Source organism: Austrofundulus limnaeus, unplaced genomic scaffold (genome assembly GCF_001266775.1).
Source record: "Austrofundulus limnaeus strain Quisiro unplaced genomic scaffold, Austrofundulus_limnaeus-1.0 Scaffold256, whole genome shotgun sequence".
Classification (NCBI taxonomy): Eukaryota; Metazoa; Chordata; class Actinopteri; order Cyprinodontiformes; family Rivulidae; genus Austrofundulus; species Austrofundulus limnaeus.
Window position 1 is genome coordinate 400,065 of NW_013952658.1, and position 16,275 is coordinate 416,339.

At 38.7% G+C, this 16,275-nt stretch overlaps 1 protein-coding gene across 4 annotated transcripts in view; it reads right to left on the bottom strand.

The window, feature by feature from the left end:
* The window catches only part of sh3rf1 (SH3 domain containing ring finger 1), a 75,397-nt gene that overhangs the window by 18,868 nt on the left and 40,254 nt on the right, over window positions 1-16,275 (bottom strand). For all 4 annotated transcript variants that reach the window (XM_014020540.1, XM_014020536.1, XM_014020539.1 and 1 more), the window contains exons 3-6: window positions 14,296-14,571; window positions 13,687-13,782; window positions 11,585-11,890; window positions 4,989-5,099 (exon numbers count right to left, since the gene is read on the bottom strand). In XM_014020540.1, coding sequence (XP_013875994.1) covers window positions 4,989-5,099; window positions 11,585-11,890; window positions 13,687-13,782; window positions 14,296-14,571 — 789 coding nt within the window. The remainder of the gene's footprint in view (window positions 1-4,988; window positions 5,100-11,584; window positions 11,891-13,686; window positions 13,783-14,295; window positions 14,572-16,275) is intronic.

Below are 16,275 nucleotides of genomic sequence, written 5' to 3' on the forward strand. Positions count from 1 at the left end.
GCTGTTATCTGTAGTCTCTCTTCTCTACGTGTTTGTTATAATTACTTCTATCAATAACGTGTTTTCTTTGTCTCTCTTCCAGAGGAAAATACACCTGGACCCGTTTTGTGTTTACCTGTGTCTTTTTCCTGTCCCCCAACCTAGCCGGTCGAGGCAGATGGCTGCCTGTCCTGAGCCTGGTTCTGCTGGAGGTTTCTTCCTGTAAAGGGGGAGTTTTTCCTCTCTGCTGCTGCCGGTGTGCTGCTCAGGATGGGAGACAGTCACGAAGCAAAGATTTGGCGCAGTCTGCTGGCTTCTTTAGATTTATTGTTTTGTTTGTGTACAGTGCCCTGAGACAACAGTTGTTGTGACTTGGGGCTATATAAATAAACTGAACTCAACTGAACTGAAGTCTAACTCAAGGCCCGTGGGCCAAATGTGGCCCGAGTTGGGGGAGGGTCTCTATCCGGCAGCGACCGAAAACGCTGCTCCGCTAACAGAATGTGGCCTACGGATGACTCTCATCTGGTCCTCCAAAAAAATTTGTTTAAAGGGGACCTATTATGCAAAATTCACTTTTAAAGCTTTTTTTTAACTCAACTTTGGGTATGTACTTCTAAAAAAAACAGTCCTAGGACCAAAAAAAAAATGCACCCAGGGGCATATTTACTGTAAGCAAATGTATTTTTAATGTATATTAATGACAAGTTTTATACTTCCGTCATTTTGTGATGTCACAAGCCGTACGACAACCCACCGGAACCTGCGTTCAGCCCCTTATTTAGCAACCCCCGGGTGAGGCACCACCTCCAGTATAAAAAGCCGTCAYGGTTGTTGTTGTGCAATGCGAAGYTCATTTCACAACAAGCCTCCAATAGGGCAATGGGTAGAGTGTTGGACCAGAGAGTGGGAGACCAGGGTTTGAGACTGACACGGATACAATTTAATTATTTATTTTCGTTCGTTATGAACATATTTTCTCATGTACCTCTATTGTTTTTAGCTATAGCCTATTTGTTCAAGTTTCTGAGGTATTTTGACCGCTGCTGCTCCAATTGCCTGGCCTTGTAAGAGCATGCAGAGTGAGCGCAGAGCTCCGACACAGGAGGAAGGGGAGAAAAAAAAGCTGCGACCACGACTCTGCCTCTGGGTCTGACTCAGGGTCTCATATATACGGTTGTTCAACGGAGCTTCTGCTATTTCTAGCCATGCTAACGTAAACGCTGGCTCTGGAAGACGGAGCTTGGAGGGCGTTACCAACAGAGCTCATTAACATAAACAGCTCTTCTGAACGGAAGTCAGAGCAGGCAGAACTAGAAAATGGGAAATTTTATTATCTGAGAATTATTTTGTGCATTAAATTGAATGAACATGGTCTGGATAGCCCACAGACATACCATAAAAATTTCTGGGACCCATAATTGGTCTCCTTTAACTTAATAAGAAAATAGTCAGCTAGCTTCTGTAACCGAAGATCAGACCGCCAAGGTCCTCGCCTTCGACCACTGCCCAGCACACAATGCACCAGACTCCTTTGGCCCCTCCCACAGGTGGTGACCCCATGGGAAGGGGGACCCACCTCTCCTCTTTGGGCTGTGCCCGACTGGGCTCCATGGGTGAAAGCCTGGCCACCAGGTGCTCGCCAACRTGCCCCACCTCCAGGCCTGGCTCCAGAGTGGGGCCCTGGTGACTTGCATCCAGGCGAGGGAACACTGAATCCATTTAAGACATTCATCATAAGGGGTCTTTGGGCTGCACTTTGTCTGATCCCTCACCTAGGACCTTTTGTTCACGAATGAGGGAAGAATAGAGTGGGAGATCAACAGGCGGATTGGTGTTGTGTCTGCAGTGATGCGGGCGCTGTACCGATCCATCATGGTGAAGCGAGAGCTGAGCCAAAATGCGAAGCTCTCGGTTTACCGGTCAGTCTACGTTCCTACCTGCATCTATGGTCACGAGCTTTGGGTACTGACTGAAAGAACAAAATCATGGATAGGACTGCACAATATATCGAAAATTAATCGTTATCGCGAGAATAGCCTGTGCAATATGCATATCGCAACAACTGCATAAACTGCAATAAATTGTTGACTCAAAAGTTTGCATTTATGCGTTTTGACATTCAGATGGAAGCTTGAAATATTTCACCAATCAAATTGAGCCCTTCATGTATTTGGTCAATTAGAAAAAGAAATTCAGGCTGGAATGGAACAGATTAGTTTATTTTAGGTTGATTTTTGGGCTTTGAACCCAGAGCAGAAAGATATCAACACTACATACATATTTGTTCATTTATCGCAAGTCATTTCGTCATCCCAATATTAAGCACTGTTATCGCACATTGCAGGTTTTCCTAATATCGTGCAGCCCTAATCACGGATACAAGCGGCTGAAATGAGTTTCCTCCGCAGGGTGTCTGGGCTCTCCCTTAGAGGTAGGGTGAGAAGCTCAGTCATCCAGGAGAGACTCAGAGTAGAGCCGCTGCTCTTCCACGTCGAGAGGAGCCAGTTGAGGTGGTTCATCTGGTTAGGATGTCTCCTGGATGCCTCCCTGGTGAGGTGTTCCGAGCACGTCCCACTGGTAAGAGATGCAGAGGAAGACCCAGGACACACTGGAGGGACTATGTATCTCAGCTGGCCTGGGAACACCTTGGGATTCCCCCAGGTGAGCTGGCCCAAGTGGCTGGGGAGAGGGAAGTCTGGGTCTCTCTGTTTAGGTTGCTGCCCCCGCGACCCAACCCCGGATAAGAGGAAGAAAACAGACGGAGGGACAAAAATAGTCCCTTATACCGATGGTAAACTTTAAAGTTATGATAGAAAGCTACAAAGCAAATAAATTTACAAGGTGAAACATAATACTACTTTTCCTGCCCCTGAGCTGTTGGCTTTAATTAACTGAGCAATGCAGTAGGATAGCACATTAATGTCTTAAAATAAGCTGCTTTAAACACAGCATTGACCATAAACTGCATTTCCCATAATGCATCTTGATTAAACATGGAAATTCCCTGTCAGAAAATAAGAGAGATCAGAATTCAACTCATCAGTGAGTTAAACTATCTTACTTAGTATAGTAAGTAATAGTATTTATTTCACATTTAGTCAGTAGTACACATAGTACTTTTCAGTGTTTTTAAGAGGACATGTAAAAAGTCTGTTTAGCTGAAGTTAAACATGAAACATCAAAATTAATTACAACTGGCTCAAGCAGCCCTCGGAGAAAATGAGTTTAGATGAAGAGCATACAATAAAGGAAGAACTTAACCGAGTTACAAAATCAAGTCTTCACAACGCAAATAAAACAAAACAACCCAAATGAGGCCAGAGTGTGTCATAAAATGTTGCCAACAAGTCTTCCACCCAGGAGCTTCCCATGCTCCACACTGGCAGCAGTGAGCCGCAGAGTAATAGCTTCCATGACACACTGGGGGGAGGAGAGTGGCACTCAGACAGCCCTGTGGTGTGTGTACAGGCCTACGTGTGTATGCGAGCGTCGATGGGTGTCTCGCTTCGCTGCCGATGCCTGAGCTGAGATAATTAGGTTGCCTGCAGGCTGGAGAAATCATGTGTAGGTTTCCCAAGTGAAGCGGAGAGCTCAACCTTTTGTGAACACATTCCTGTTCATTCAGTAAGTCCACATACCAAAGCTTACACATAGACAGACAGGAAGTGTGCACGCTGTTCTGAGTGGCCTGGAGGGATTTCTCAAAACGTTTGCTCTCAATGACCTCAATAAAATCCTAAGTATGTACACAAATTGCATCAAGCCTCTTCATGGACACTGGACGCTTTTCCTTTGGGCAAAAATCTGATCTGGATTCTCAAATACTTATCACCCTCTGCCTTGCATGCCACGGTTTCAAACAAAGATCTTAAGCAATCTGTTAGCGCTCAAAGTATTTGTTATGGGTGACTCAGCTACTGCCACACCAGATGTTACCTCAACATCTGTAAAACTGAGTAAGTTGGAAGCCATCCATTCTTAAGTGGACTTCAAATTATAATCAGCTGTAGAGCTGCATCCATTGACTTCTCTCTGAGACTGATTAAAATCTGTGATTGTTTATGAAATATTTGGCTAAAAGCAGTCAAATGTATGTCACAATACCTTTTCATGGCAGCAGTTGATAAGCTGCATTTTACATGCATGTGTATTTTCTGGCTTACAACTTACGCTTATTCACAAACTTACTCAACAATCCCAGATCGTGTAACCATCTCCTGTGTGTTAAAACAGAGCAAAAACCACTAACAGTGTTTTTATCAGCCCAAAAATTAGAAAATGATTCAGACAACTTGACCACTTTTCCCTCCTCTTATTTCCCTCTAGGCTACTACTCCTGTCAGTCACATGACATGGAGCTGACGTAACATGTAAACATGGAGGTACACGCTGGACTGAAGAGGAAACAGAGTAAAAAAAAGAGCCAGTGCAGAGAATCATGGTGGCAACAGCAATGATGTAACTATTTTACATATGGAACTTTTCTGAGAACAATGTAGAAGATCTGACAGTAGGCAGAGCTGTAAAGTAACTAAGTACAAATACTTTGTTACTGTAACTAAGTAGAAATTTTAATTATCTGTACTTTACTCAAGTAATTATTTTTCAGCCCTTACATTTTCACACAATTATCTGTACTTTGTATGTTTTATAAAAAGGTACGAAGTAGAAAGTCGTTATGCCTGTTTCATTTTGGCTTGTTTTCTTTCTGGCTTGGTATTGTTAAAAAGCTATCCAGATAAGATTAAACAGTTTAATTTAAAAGTATGTCCTTAAAACCTGTTGTTTATGTTGAAGAGAAAAAACATGGTGATATTTTATACAATATCAGTATCAATAAACRTATTCACTGAATTGAATTGCACTGAATCGAATCAAATCGTGATTAATTGATTCTGAACTTAATGAATCAAAATCAAATCGATTTAGAGAATTGGCCATAATACCCAGCCCTATCAAGTAGTATCAGATACTGGAGTAAAAAGCATGCACAGTTGATAACCTACCAAGGTGATGGATGTGTAGCTTGCATCAGAGGGAAATGTGAAAACTGTTGCTGTAGTAACAGGACTACTAGGAGGCGGGGTCACAATTAGTCCAGTTGTGCAAATATGTACCTGTCAACAAAAGGAGAAATGTAAGACTTTAATTCATCAGTCTGAACCTACTGCAGAAAAAGCACTTATCAAGGACACACTGATCTTTAAGAATGCTCAATATTRGCTCAATTTTACGAAATAACGAACCCACCGAGCAGTTCAAAAAAGGTCCTGTGACATTTCATTAGTGGCAGCTTTTCCAATCAGTCATACAAACACGTCTTCATGATGTCCTGGTAACAAGGCAACACAAACACACAATCTCTCCCTGTAACCTGTTGACCCTTCAAGGATGACTGCTTCAGACAGATCTGCCTCTTAAGCTGAATCTCTCAGAGAGCAACAACGTGCTCAAAGCTAGCATTGTTGGTCTGAAATTCTATAATGCACAAGGCACATTGACAAGAGTGTATTTTCTTAAAATTTAAGAAATGTAAGCCAGTTGGTTGATTTGAACACCCCTCTGGAATGCCATATAATCCATCTCCTTATGATACTCTATTTTATGACAAACTGAGTCTTGTAGTTAAACAGCTTGATTCTCAATGACGGACAATATGGAATGCGTATTTTAATATCAATTGGTCTGATAAACACTGTAAACAAAGACTAAAAGCAATCATGACAAAATTTAATTATCAGCAAATGAATAAAAGACAGACAAGGTTACCTAGGCAGACTAAAACCCTCATTGACCTGGTATTTAGTAACAAACCAGAACTTATAATCTTATTACAGGACTTTCAGACCATAACATGACTCTGGCAGCTGGGAAACTGACAAGAAAACACCTGCAGTACTTTGGTAAACCTAACAATGAAAGGATAAAAAGTATCATTCCAAAATCAAAAACTGCAATTTGAAAGGGAACTCAGTAAGATAAAATGGGACCATATTATGCATCCAGATGATGTAGGGGAGTGTTGTAGTTCCATGACAGCAACAATTGCAGGACTTTTGGAAAAATTCACAAAGCAAATAAAATCTARACAAAAAAAAGAAAAAAGAAAAAAACTACATTATCGTGGATAAATACTGAAACACAAAAATTTACGGAGAAGTGGAATTTGGCTCTTAAAACCTCTTCAAGTTTAAAATGTAACACTGACCTTTTGATGAAGCAAAAACACCACATTATTTTCAACTAAATGACAAGACTAAAACCATCAATAGTTCACTTTGGAAGCAAATAATCTGACCAACAGGACCAATAAATACAAAAGGATAACTGAACTTACCATCAATGGTAATAGTCAGTGGTGGGCACAATTCCCTTAAAGTACTAATAGGGGAACTAATTTCCTGATTAGTGCTTTAGGGCTTTTGCTAATTTTACAATTTATTTGTGGATTAGCACTTCCTAAATTTATAGGTTAAATTTAGAATCATTAACTGAGGTCTATACAAGTTATTGATCCATGTTAATGTTAACAGCTGAGGGTGAAAGCTGTCACACATTTTGTTCATATGTGTGTCACTTATCCACCAGGTGAAAATATTGACAATATATGAGCCCAAATACAGCTGTGGAATGTCAATGATAAGTCAGAGAGCWACGTGACTCATGTTGTCTGTTGAAGAATATTCATGGGTGACTGGGTTATTTTAGTGCTTTAGAATTAGCTTTTACCAAAATGTTCAGTGCATTAAAGCTTTTACAATTAGGAGACCTAAATATTTGAGTTAGTGTTTTAGGGCTAGTGGAACTAATTTCTAGATTGGTGCTGCCCACCATTGGTAATAGTATAATAGTGCCATTATGGCTGAAAATTTCAATTCATTCTGTATTTTGTACAATCAGTCTGTAGACGCTCCTAATCAGTTACTGGGAATTACCTCAACAGATTCCTTTCATATAGAAGAGGTTCAGGATAAAAAAGTTGCAGAAATAACAAGCTTTCAAATTCCAAATCGACTGACATTTATAATATGAATAGTTGTTTTCTTAAAAAAATATCAAGATGTCTTTGTTAAACCACTGACACATCTCATTAATCTCTCCATAAGAAAAGGTATGTTTTCAAGTTCTTGGAAAAAAGCAGTAATCACTGAGGAACTCAAAACAGGAAGTCAGGACTCTAACTATCGCCCTACATCATTTTTACCAGTTTTATGTAAAGTAAGTAAGTTGTTGCAGCACAAATGATTGAGTATTTAGAATCTAGCAACTCCTCCACCCACAGCAATTTGGGTTTAGACCAGGTTATTCTCCTGAAGGGGCAAACTGCTTTTTAACTGAAAGTTTAAACAAGTCCCTGGATAAAGGTAATGTGATGGGTGCTGTATTTATCAACCTTAAAAGGGCATTCAATATGGTTAATCATAGTTTGATTGTATCTAAAATATCAGGGTTTTATTTTTCAGTTGAGGCAATAAGTTACAGTAGTTTACATAACTTCAGTCTTGAGCTCAGTGTGTTGAAATAGAGCGTATCTGGATTTTTGAACATAAAAAAGGGCATTCCACAAGGCTCGATACTCGGCCCTTTGCTGTTTAGTCTCTTCATAAACKACTTGCCTCTGCACTGCTCAGGTGTCAGCTGTCAACTTTATGCAGATGATGCGGTTCTTTATGCAGCCGCTCAGTTACCAGAACAAGCTGCAGAGGTATTATCCAACTATGTCTGACATCCTTGGTTCGGTACTGGCTCCTCAGTTTAAATTTGATAATAATATAAAGACAATTTCAAAAACAATACAAAGTAATATTGATTCAAACTAATTAGAAATTACTGTATATGCCAAGTCAGGCAGCCCTGCATTTAGGGTTGGGCGATATTAGCAAACAAATTAATCACGAATAATTGTGGTATTTAGCCAATAACGGTTAATATGATGATTAATCCCCTGGAGTCCCTGGACCCCTGAATGTGCTAGTCACATGATCAATTTAAACGATTTGCTCTCCATAAAAATCAGTTCCAAATTGTGTCAAAAGTACAGACTTCAGGCTTTAAATCAAATTTTAAATTGTGTTAATAAACCAAGTAAAACCAGTTATGGTAAATAAACTACAGAACTTTTTTTAAAATGTTAGTCATATTTGAAGCGGAGAGGAGCATCGGGGAAATCTCCAGTCTGCTTCCTAATGTTAATCATATTATTCATCAAATGCCAAAAAACAATCAATTAAATTATTTCTGATGATTAACTGCACGTGATTGAATTTTGTCCAACTCCACCTGCATTCTATGATTTTTATGTCACAGGCACAGGCCTCTCCAACTGTAACCAAACGCACTGGCTCTTTATACAATCAGGCTGTAAAAATTATGGATAAAAAGCCAATCATCACTGTACCATTATTAAGAAATATAATCTAATGAGCTCTGAAAGTTTTATTAGCTTTTGTTTTCGCTTTCATAAATGCATCAGTCAAGTAGCATCTGAGCCATTACACACATTTGTTGAGAGACAGAACAGCATTAGAGTCACTAGAAGTGCCACCAATCATGACTGTATTTGCAGGACAGACAGCCTTCTCTGTTAGGAGCTGTAAGTTTTGGAACTCATTACCACCTGATTTTAAGATCATAACTGACTTTAAAATGCTCACTTCAAAGCTAAAGAATTGGCTAAATATGAACCAGAATTGTATTCATTTTTAAATATTCTAATTGTTTTGGTTCAGTAGTTTTAAACACAAGGTTTTACAACATTTTATTGTAAATACTGTTGATCTTAACTTTTCATTTAAACAAACTGTTAAAGAGCCTTCTAGAGATGGGTTTTGTGAATTAGCTACAGCTACGTACACTGTGATGCAGGTTAAGATTGCTTTGATCTATGTTTCTTGTATCTGTCCCTATCAAATACACAATTTTAAAAATGCACACAGAAAATCGACAATACCAGCTTGTTTTTTTTCCTTCAGAAACCTCCCTCCCTCCATCATCTAGCACAGAGACAGCAAGTTAATTTCCAAGACAGACTACACAGCCCTCTGGGCAGCCTGTGATAACCTTTGTTGTGTTTTGTCTGAGGTTTAGAATGAAAAAAGACAAATGCAGCTAAATGAAAGAAAATAAGACAAAATGGTTCCTGTTGTGATTTTACCAAACAGTGGCCTATGAAAACTGCCAGCCCTGTTGACAATGAAGAAAGATCACTTTACAAGGTCAAAAACATTTCTGTTATTCTAAACTGCTTCCTGATAATGACTGGTGAAAAACGGGCAACAGATCAAACCTCCTGAACGAATGCAAGTCTTTCATTACATACAAATTACATTTAAACAAGGATGTGGTTTGAAAAGATCCTGAAGATCTGCTTTTGCTGTAGACAAATACTTTTTTGTCTTCATTTCACAGAGAGGCACACAAAAACTCAGACGGCAAAAAAGTTTAATGATTGAACCTTTTAGAGGTGTAATTTGAACACAGCGTTGCAGGGAGCCTGCAGTTTCCATACAACAAAGGAAATGATGCTGAAGAGGATAAAAATACACTAGAAGACAGACATGAACAAAGAAAAAGTGAGCTGTCTGCAGAAACTGGGGGAAGACAACTGCTTGGTAGCATGAAATCTGTCTGGAAACATGACTATAAAAAGACCTTTTCACAAAACAGGTTTTTATGTTTTCAAACTGTCAGTTTTTAACACATAAAGATAAAATATTGAAATCTTTGATAACTCTATGATTCTGTCTAGAATAAATCACTAAATTGCTGTTAAATCAACAGAATAAATGTAAAAGTAAAATATCACAGCTTCTCTATACTTCCTACTTCATCAGCTGCTAATAGTTTATCTTTTAAATCAATGACTTCTTGTGTATCTGCATGTCTATTCCTCTGAAAGTCTATCATCAGGCAACTGGCAACCACAAAGCAGCTGTGAGGATCAGTGTAGAAACCTTGAGGAACAAGATAGAACCTGACGCCAACTGTTGATATATCCCCCATCACGGAGGGACGCACGGAGAACAGGAGGAGAGTGACGCCTTTAAAGGTTATAAAAACCTTGATGAAACAATGTGAGCTAAAGCTGGACGCTGCTCTTCAAATACATGATTGTTTGCTGTAAACGTTTTATTTGCTACAGTAATGAATACTGAGTTAATTAAGAGTCATTTCAACAGGATTATTATAGTTAACTAAAACTAAATAATGAAAACTGAAATTGAAAAAACATTTTACTTTACTGAAATAAATAAAAACTGTAATAAAATTTAAAAACGATAATTAACTAAAACTGTAAAATCTTTTTACAAAACTAACTAAAACTAACTGAAATTATAGATATAGATAGAATATCCTTAGTTTTAATGTTTGTCAATTTATTTTGAGCCGTGTGGACTGATTAAACTAATCTTTTTTTTTTTAATTGAGCAGTTTCACATTATCTGTGGGCAGCTTACGGCATATTATGGTCCGTAACGTCACCTGTTTRCAGTGTGCTGCTGCTCAGAGCTTGCCTGCAAAATGACAACAACAAAAGTTGGGAGAAAGTAGTAAAGTCCGATTTGGGATTTCTTTGAATATGACTGTGAGAAAATTAAAAGCATCTTGTAGTGGAAACAGGTAATAGAATAGGTGGAATACTTCTCAAGGGACTAATTAACTGAGTATCTTGACAAGCTAGCTTCTCTTAGTAGTAGAGTTGGGCAATATTGGCAAAAAAAATTAATCACAATTAATTGTGGTATTTAGCCGATAACGATTAATTTGACGATTAATCCCCTGGAGTCCCTGAACACCCTTATTTTGTAGTCATATGACCAATTTAGTGGGAAAGATTTGCTCTTTATAAAAAATTGTTCCAAACTGTGTGAAAATTACAGATTTCAGGCTATACATCAATTGTGTTGATAGATAAATAAATTACAGAACTTCATTTTAATGTTCTTCTTATTTGAAGCAGAGAGGAGCACCGAGCGGACTGACCGGAGTAATCTCCAGTCAGTCTGTCTGCCATTGTATTGATTGACATGTATTGATTGTCAAGTGCCAAAAAGTAATCGATTAATGTTTTTCTAATCACCTTCTTAAAACAACTGCCCAAGTCCTTTGTTGGCAAAATTGAGTTACGGATTATTTTAGGAAAGTGTTGCTATAACGGACTGCTTTGACTAGTGATGAAAAAGCTGCTGGTTAATGAACTCACAGGAACACTTCAAGCTGGACGATGCATTGGCAAATATGTTTATTCAAACTACAAAAAAATAATAATAATAATACTAGAATTAATAAAAACTAAACTAAAAGTAAGCATTAAAAAAAGCAATAATAACTAATAAAAACTAGCAAATCCACTCCAAAATATTAAATACAACTAACTGAATTAAAAGAAAAACTGTCACAACTAAATAAAACTAAACTACAATGAAAAAACCAGAACTAGTATAACCTTACATTTCAAACAGAAAAGTGGATTAAAGTAGGTGTCAKCAGGTTTGGTGGTTTTAAAGCCATGTGTGAAGGTCTACTTCTACCTCTGCAAATAAGTGCCGCAGCTTTAAAACAAACAGCACAGCTTTTTGTGCCTCTCTGTGAGCAGTCTTACCTGTGAAGGTGCGCTGCTGGAAAGCCCCCCGCTAATCTCGCCGATCCGGGCAGCTGCCGTGGGATTGCTGGAGCTGATGAGGACCGGCCCACTGATCTCCATGGAGTGGCGCTGCGGGGGAGGAGCTAGCATGGGTTTGTGGGACATAGTGAGGGAAGTGAAGGAATGCCGTTTCTTGCTGTTCTTCTTCTCTCCTGCCCGCTGGGCACCGTTGCTCTGAGGCCCCAAGGAGGCCCCTTCACCGGAGTCTCCACTCGAGTCCGACTGCTTGTCTGACTCTATAAGCTGACGAGCCGCAGAGTTGAACTGTGAGAGAAGAGAGGCAGGTGTCGACAACGAGTATCACTGATGATGATAAACGGTGATGAAATCTACAAGTGACGTCAATCAGGGGTTGTCTCTGGGTACTCCAGTTTCCTCCCACAGACTAACAACATGAATATTAGATTAGTTCTAACTCTAGTTGTCACTAGGTGTCAACGAAAGTGTGAACGTTCATTTGTCTCTAAGTTTTTCCTGTGATGGACTTGTGACCTGTCCAGGGTGTACCCCACTTCTCGCCCAATGACAGCTGGAAATAGACGCGAGCTGCCCTGCAACCCTGAACGTTAAAGTGGGTAAAGAAACTGGATGAATGGATGGATGAACTGCTATTAAATTCTCAGAGTTGTAAAGTAACTAAGTACAAATACTTCTTTACTGTACTTAAGTAGAATTTTTTGGGTATCTGTACTTTACTTGAGTAATTATTTTTCAGCCTATTTTTTATTTCTACTCCTTACATTTTTTAAAAAAGGCAAGAAGTAGAAAGTCGTTACTTTTGTTTCATTTTTGGTTGTTTTCATTCCAGCTTGTTATTATAATACAAATAGTTTATAGATTCTATATAATTGTGCCTCGTAGATAGAGTGAATTTAATTGTGGTTGAATGAGAAGTGTATATATTTATATATATATATATATAGTATGTGTGTGTGTGTGTGTGTGCGCGCGTGTGTGTGTGTATTTGTGTACAAATATGTATGTTTAAATTAAATTGGTAAACGTTTATCTTTCCCCAGATAGCAAAAGATGTTAATTCAATGTTGAATTATGGTCAAAAAAGTTCGATGGTGAATCAATCATCTAACAATCATCCAATTCTAGCCAAATAACCAACGTTGAAAAGATGTTATTGAATCAATAGCTGTGTTTCCATTGACCATGAAAATGCGCAAATTAGAATTTCGAAAATAAATTTGCTTAATGGAAACACGTCAATTTCGAAAAAAACTAACTTTTTTCGACAAAATGGTTTTGCGCTAGGATGAGGTATTTTTTTGGCCGTATCAAAATTGATGTATTCCACAAAATTGCAATGGGAAAACGTTTTTCGCATCACGGGAGTCACGTGATCAACAACTGGCTGTTTCTACTGGCAAAAAAAAAAAAAAAAAAATACAATGAAGAAGAAAACAAGTAGTAGTAGTAGTAGTAGTAGTAGTAAAATGACGGAAGTTGTAAAAGAAAGTAGTAAACTCACGACTACATTTTCCCAAAAACGCTGCATACGTAGCCGCTCCCAAATATAAGGGGCTTGGTGCTCGAAAGCCTGGATAAGACGCAGACGTCTCCTCTGATGACTGAGGATGAGCGCTTGTGTCGTGGATGCATGTGTTTACATCCGGTGCCGCCATGTTTGTAATGATATCGCGAGAACAAGCGTGCTCACGCATGACTTAATAGCATTTCTTACTCAATGGAAACACCGCAATTGCGAAACTGTGATTTTTCGACATTAACAGAATATCGACCAAGTTTTGCACACATTTGCAATGGAAACGCAGGTAACGTTTCATGGTTGAATTCTAATGACTGAAATGCCAACATTTTATCAACTCTACGTTGATATAGTGAATCAACACTGATATCACTGTATCAGTTATGGTTGAAAACCTAACATTGTTTCAACAAGTCACTGACCACTTTCTGTATAATTTTAACATAGATTCAGTAACATGCCTGACCATATTTCAATGTTGATTCACTCACATTTTGCTAGCTGGGTCTAAGATGCCTTATCAATGACTCTTCCATAATAATAATAAAAAAACATTAATTACCTCCACATATGAGATGGGAAAAATTCCAATTTTATCTCCCAGCATTCCCTCTGCCCAGTTTTCATCAACTCTGCGTATTACAGTCAGGATATCATCCTAAACAAAAGCAGAGAGGGAAGTGTGTGAGAAGAAAACCTTTATTAAACCAGTGTGTGAGAGTTTAGCTCAACTTTTAGGAACAAATACTGAAGAGAAGTATTAATGATGACTCATGAAACACATCCAAGAGTAAAGGTGTTTTGGTCACAAAACAATTTACTAAGCTTGTTTCTCTTTTTGCTCATGTGGCATATAACTTGATGAGAGAATACAATACAATCAAAGTATGACCCAACATCTGGATAAACAAAGCAGCTCAATCACTGTAGTTAAGCTATGCCTCGCTGTAAATTCCCTTTATTCTCCCCAGTTTAATTACAGCTGCTCATCAACAAGCCTGGCTCTAAATCCAAACCATTGCTGTTGGGGTGTTTAGCTTAAAAAGCCTGACATTCAAGCACACATATAACTCTGGAAAATGAAGGCTTACAAGACAGATTGTCACTGTAATGAGAGGTATTTTTGTTTTACTGTGCTGGCTATGTGGCAAAAGGCTTTGCAGTATCTCACCTTGGAGAAGGGCAGACAGTCCTTGTCRGCCTCTTTGTCTTTGAGCTCAAAGTCATAGAGAGCTTTGCACTGAGGCGGCGGCTGTGGCAGCGGCTTAATGACCTGCACAAAGTTAGTGGGGAAAAAGCCGTGCACTCCACCCATCTCTCCATGGTACCAGTTCTCATCTACTTGCCGGCGCAGGATAATGATATCGCCTTTGGTGAATTTGAGATCTCCTGGTTCCTTGCCATCATAGTTGTACAGTGCTTTGGCACAAGCGAGCTGTGGGACACCCTGAAATGAGAAAGTGGGACAGTTTTGTAACTCCTGAGTCAAAACACACCCCCATTTGGAAGTGCAACAATTACGTTCTGCTTTTACACAAAGAACCTCAATAAGCATGTTACATTGTTAGCTTGATGGTACCCGACTAAGGGCTTTAAAAGACCCAGGTCCTGTCCCTTTAACTAGTAGGGAAAGGTTTTGTATCTTTGCCTGCAGGCCTAGAGTTCTGAAAGGCTCATTCAGGAAATGACAATCCAGGGAAAAGAGGGACAGCAAGTGAGGGGGAGTAGCAGGATAGGGAAGCATCAATGTTGTCTATTCAGTGTGGGTGTCTATGAGGAAGGCTTCGGTCCAAAACAACCCCCACACCATTGACTGCACTGCTGTTAGACACAGTGTGCAGTGATCAGAATCACAAACAGCACTAACAGACTGGATGTGAACTCTAAAACTGCAGAAATAATGTGGAGCACAGACCGTGAAAATGTTTATAATCAAAACAGACAGAGTCAGAAAGTGAGTTGGACAGGGAGGGGTTAAACACAGACTTTGGAGTAAGCTCTGCAGTCTTGTTAAAGACTAATGAAGCGTTTAAAGGCTCTGAGAAGAATAAAAGTACAGAATGAGCCGTGATGGTGAACCAGGGTGACATTACCCTGCTGCAGAGAATTACACAGCCTGAAGAGCAGAGCCAATCCACTCTGACTCTGCTGGTCTAGTCTGTGGAGAATGAAGGGAGAAAAAGGGTACTGCGGCCCCCTGGATGCTGCACTGGAACTGGGCCTCAATCGTTTTACGGGGAACAGGTCTTTGAGCTCACACTGAGCTGGAATGGAGTTTTGTCATGAAAATGCAAATGGAAGTGGAAGCTTTGACATTTGTTTTCAATGACAGAATAAGTTTAAGCTCAACATATAATTGGCAAATATAAACTGCTTGTGTCCTTAAAACTGTGACATATGTACAGTAGGTACATTTTTGTCAGTGTTGTATAAAATACCACAAAGTGATACTTGAGTAAAAGTACAAGTATCTTACCAAAAAGTTACTTTGGTAAAAGATAAAGTGTCATTTAGGAATATTACTTGAGTAAAAGTCTTAAAGTATCTGATATTTTTTGTACTTAAGTATTAAAAGTAAAAGTATTGATTTAAAATGAGTAGTTAGATTTTCTGTAATGACATTTATAAGGAAGTGATGACCTCCCCAAAATAATGCAGAAATGACTATATCGTGTTAAAATAATGAATTCATGTTAAATTTAGGATACACTAGTCTAGTTGTTTCAGTTTATGTACATATGTCAAGGGTGTCCAGAACTTTTCTCCAAAATGAAAATCTATCTGAGGGCTGTGGCCAAATGTAATAATATAATTCATTAAAATGAAAGAAGTAGAAGTAAAAAGTAGGCTGAAAAATAATTACTCAAGTACAGATACCCAAAAATTCTACTTAAGTACAGTAAAGAAGTATTTGTACTTAGTTACTGAACTCTGATTTTTGTGCAATAAAGCCAAAATACAATAAAACCTTTAGCAGCTGTGTTTAAAGTCAGTGGTGTCGTAATTATTTTGTACATGTAACATGACTGCAGATGTAAAATGTGTGTGTAAAAAATACTCTGTTACTGAAGGATTGGGTATCACCTACCACCTTTCATGCCCAAGTTTCATCTTCTGTTAAGAAGATGATTTTATAATTATAGTTGATAGT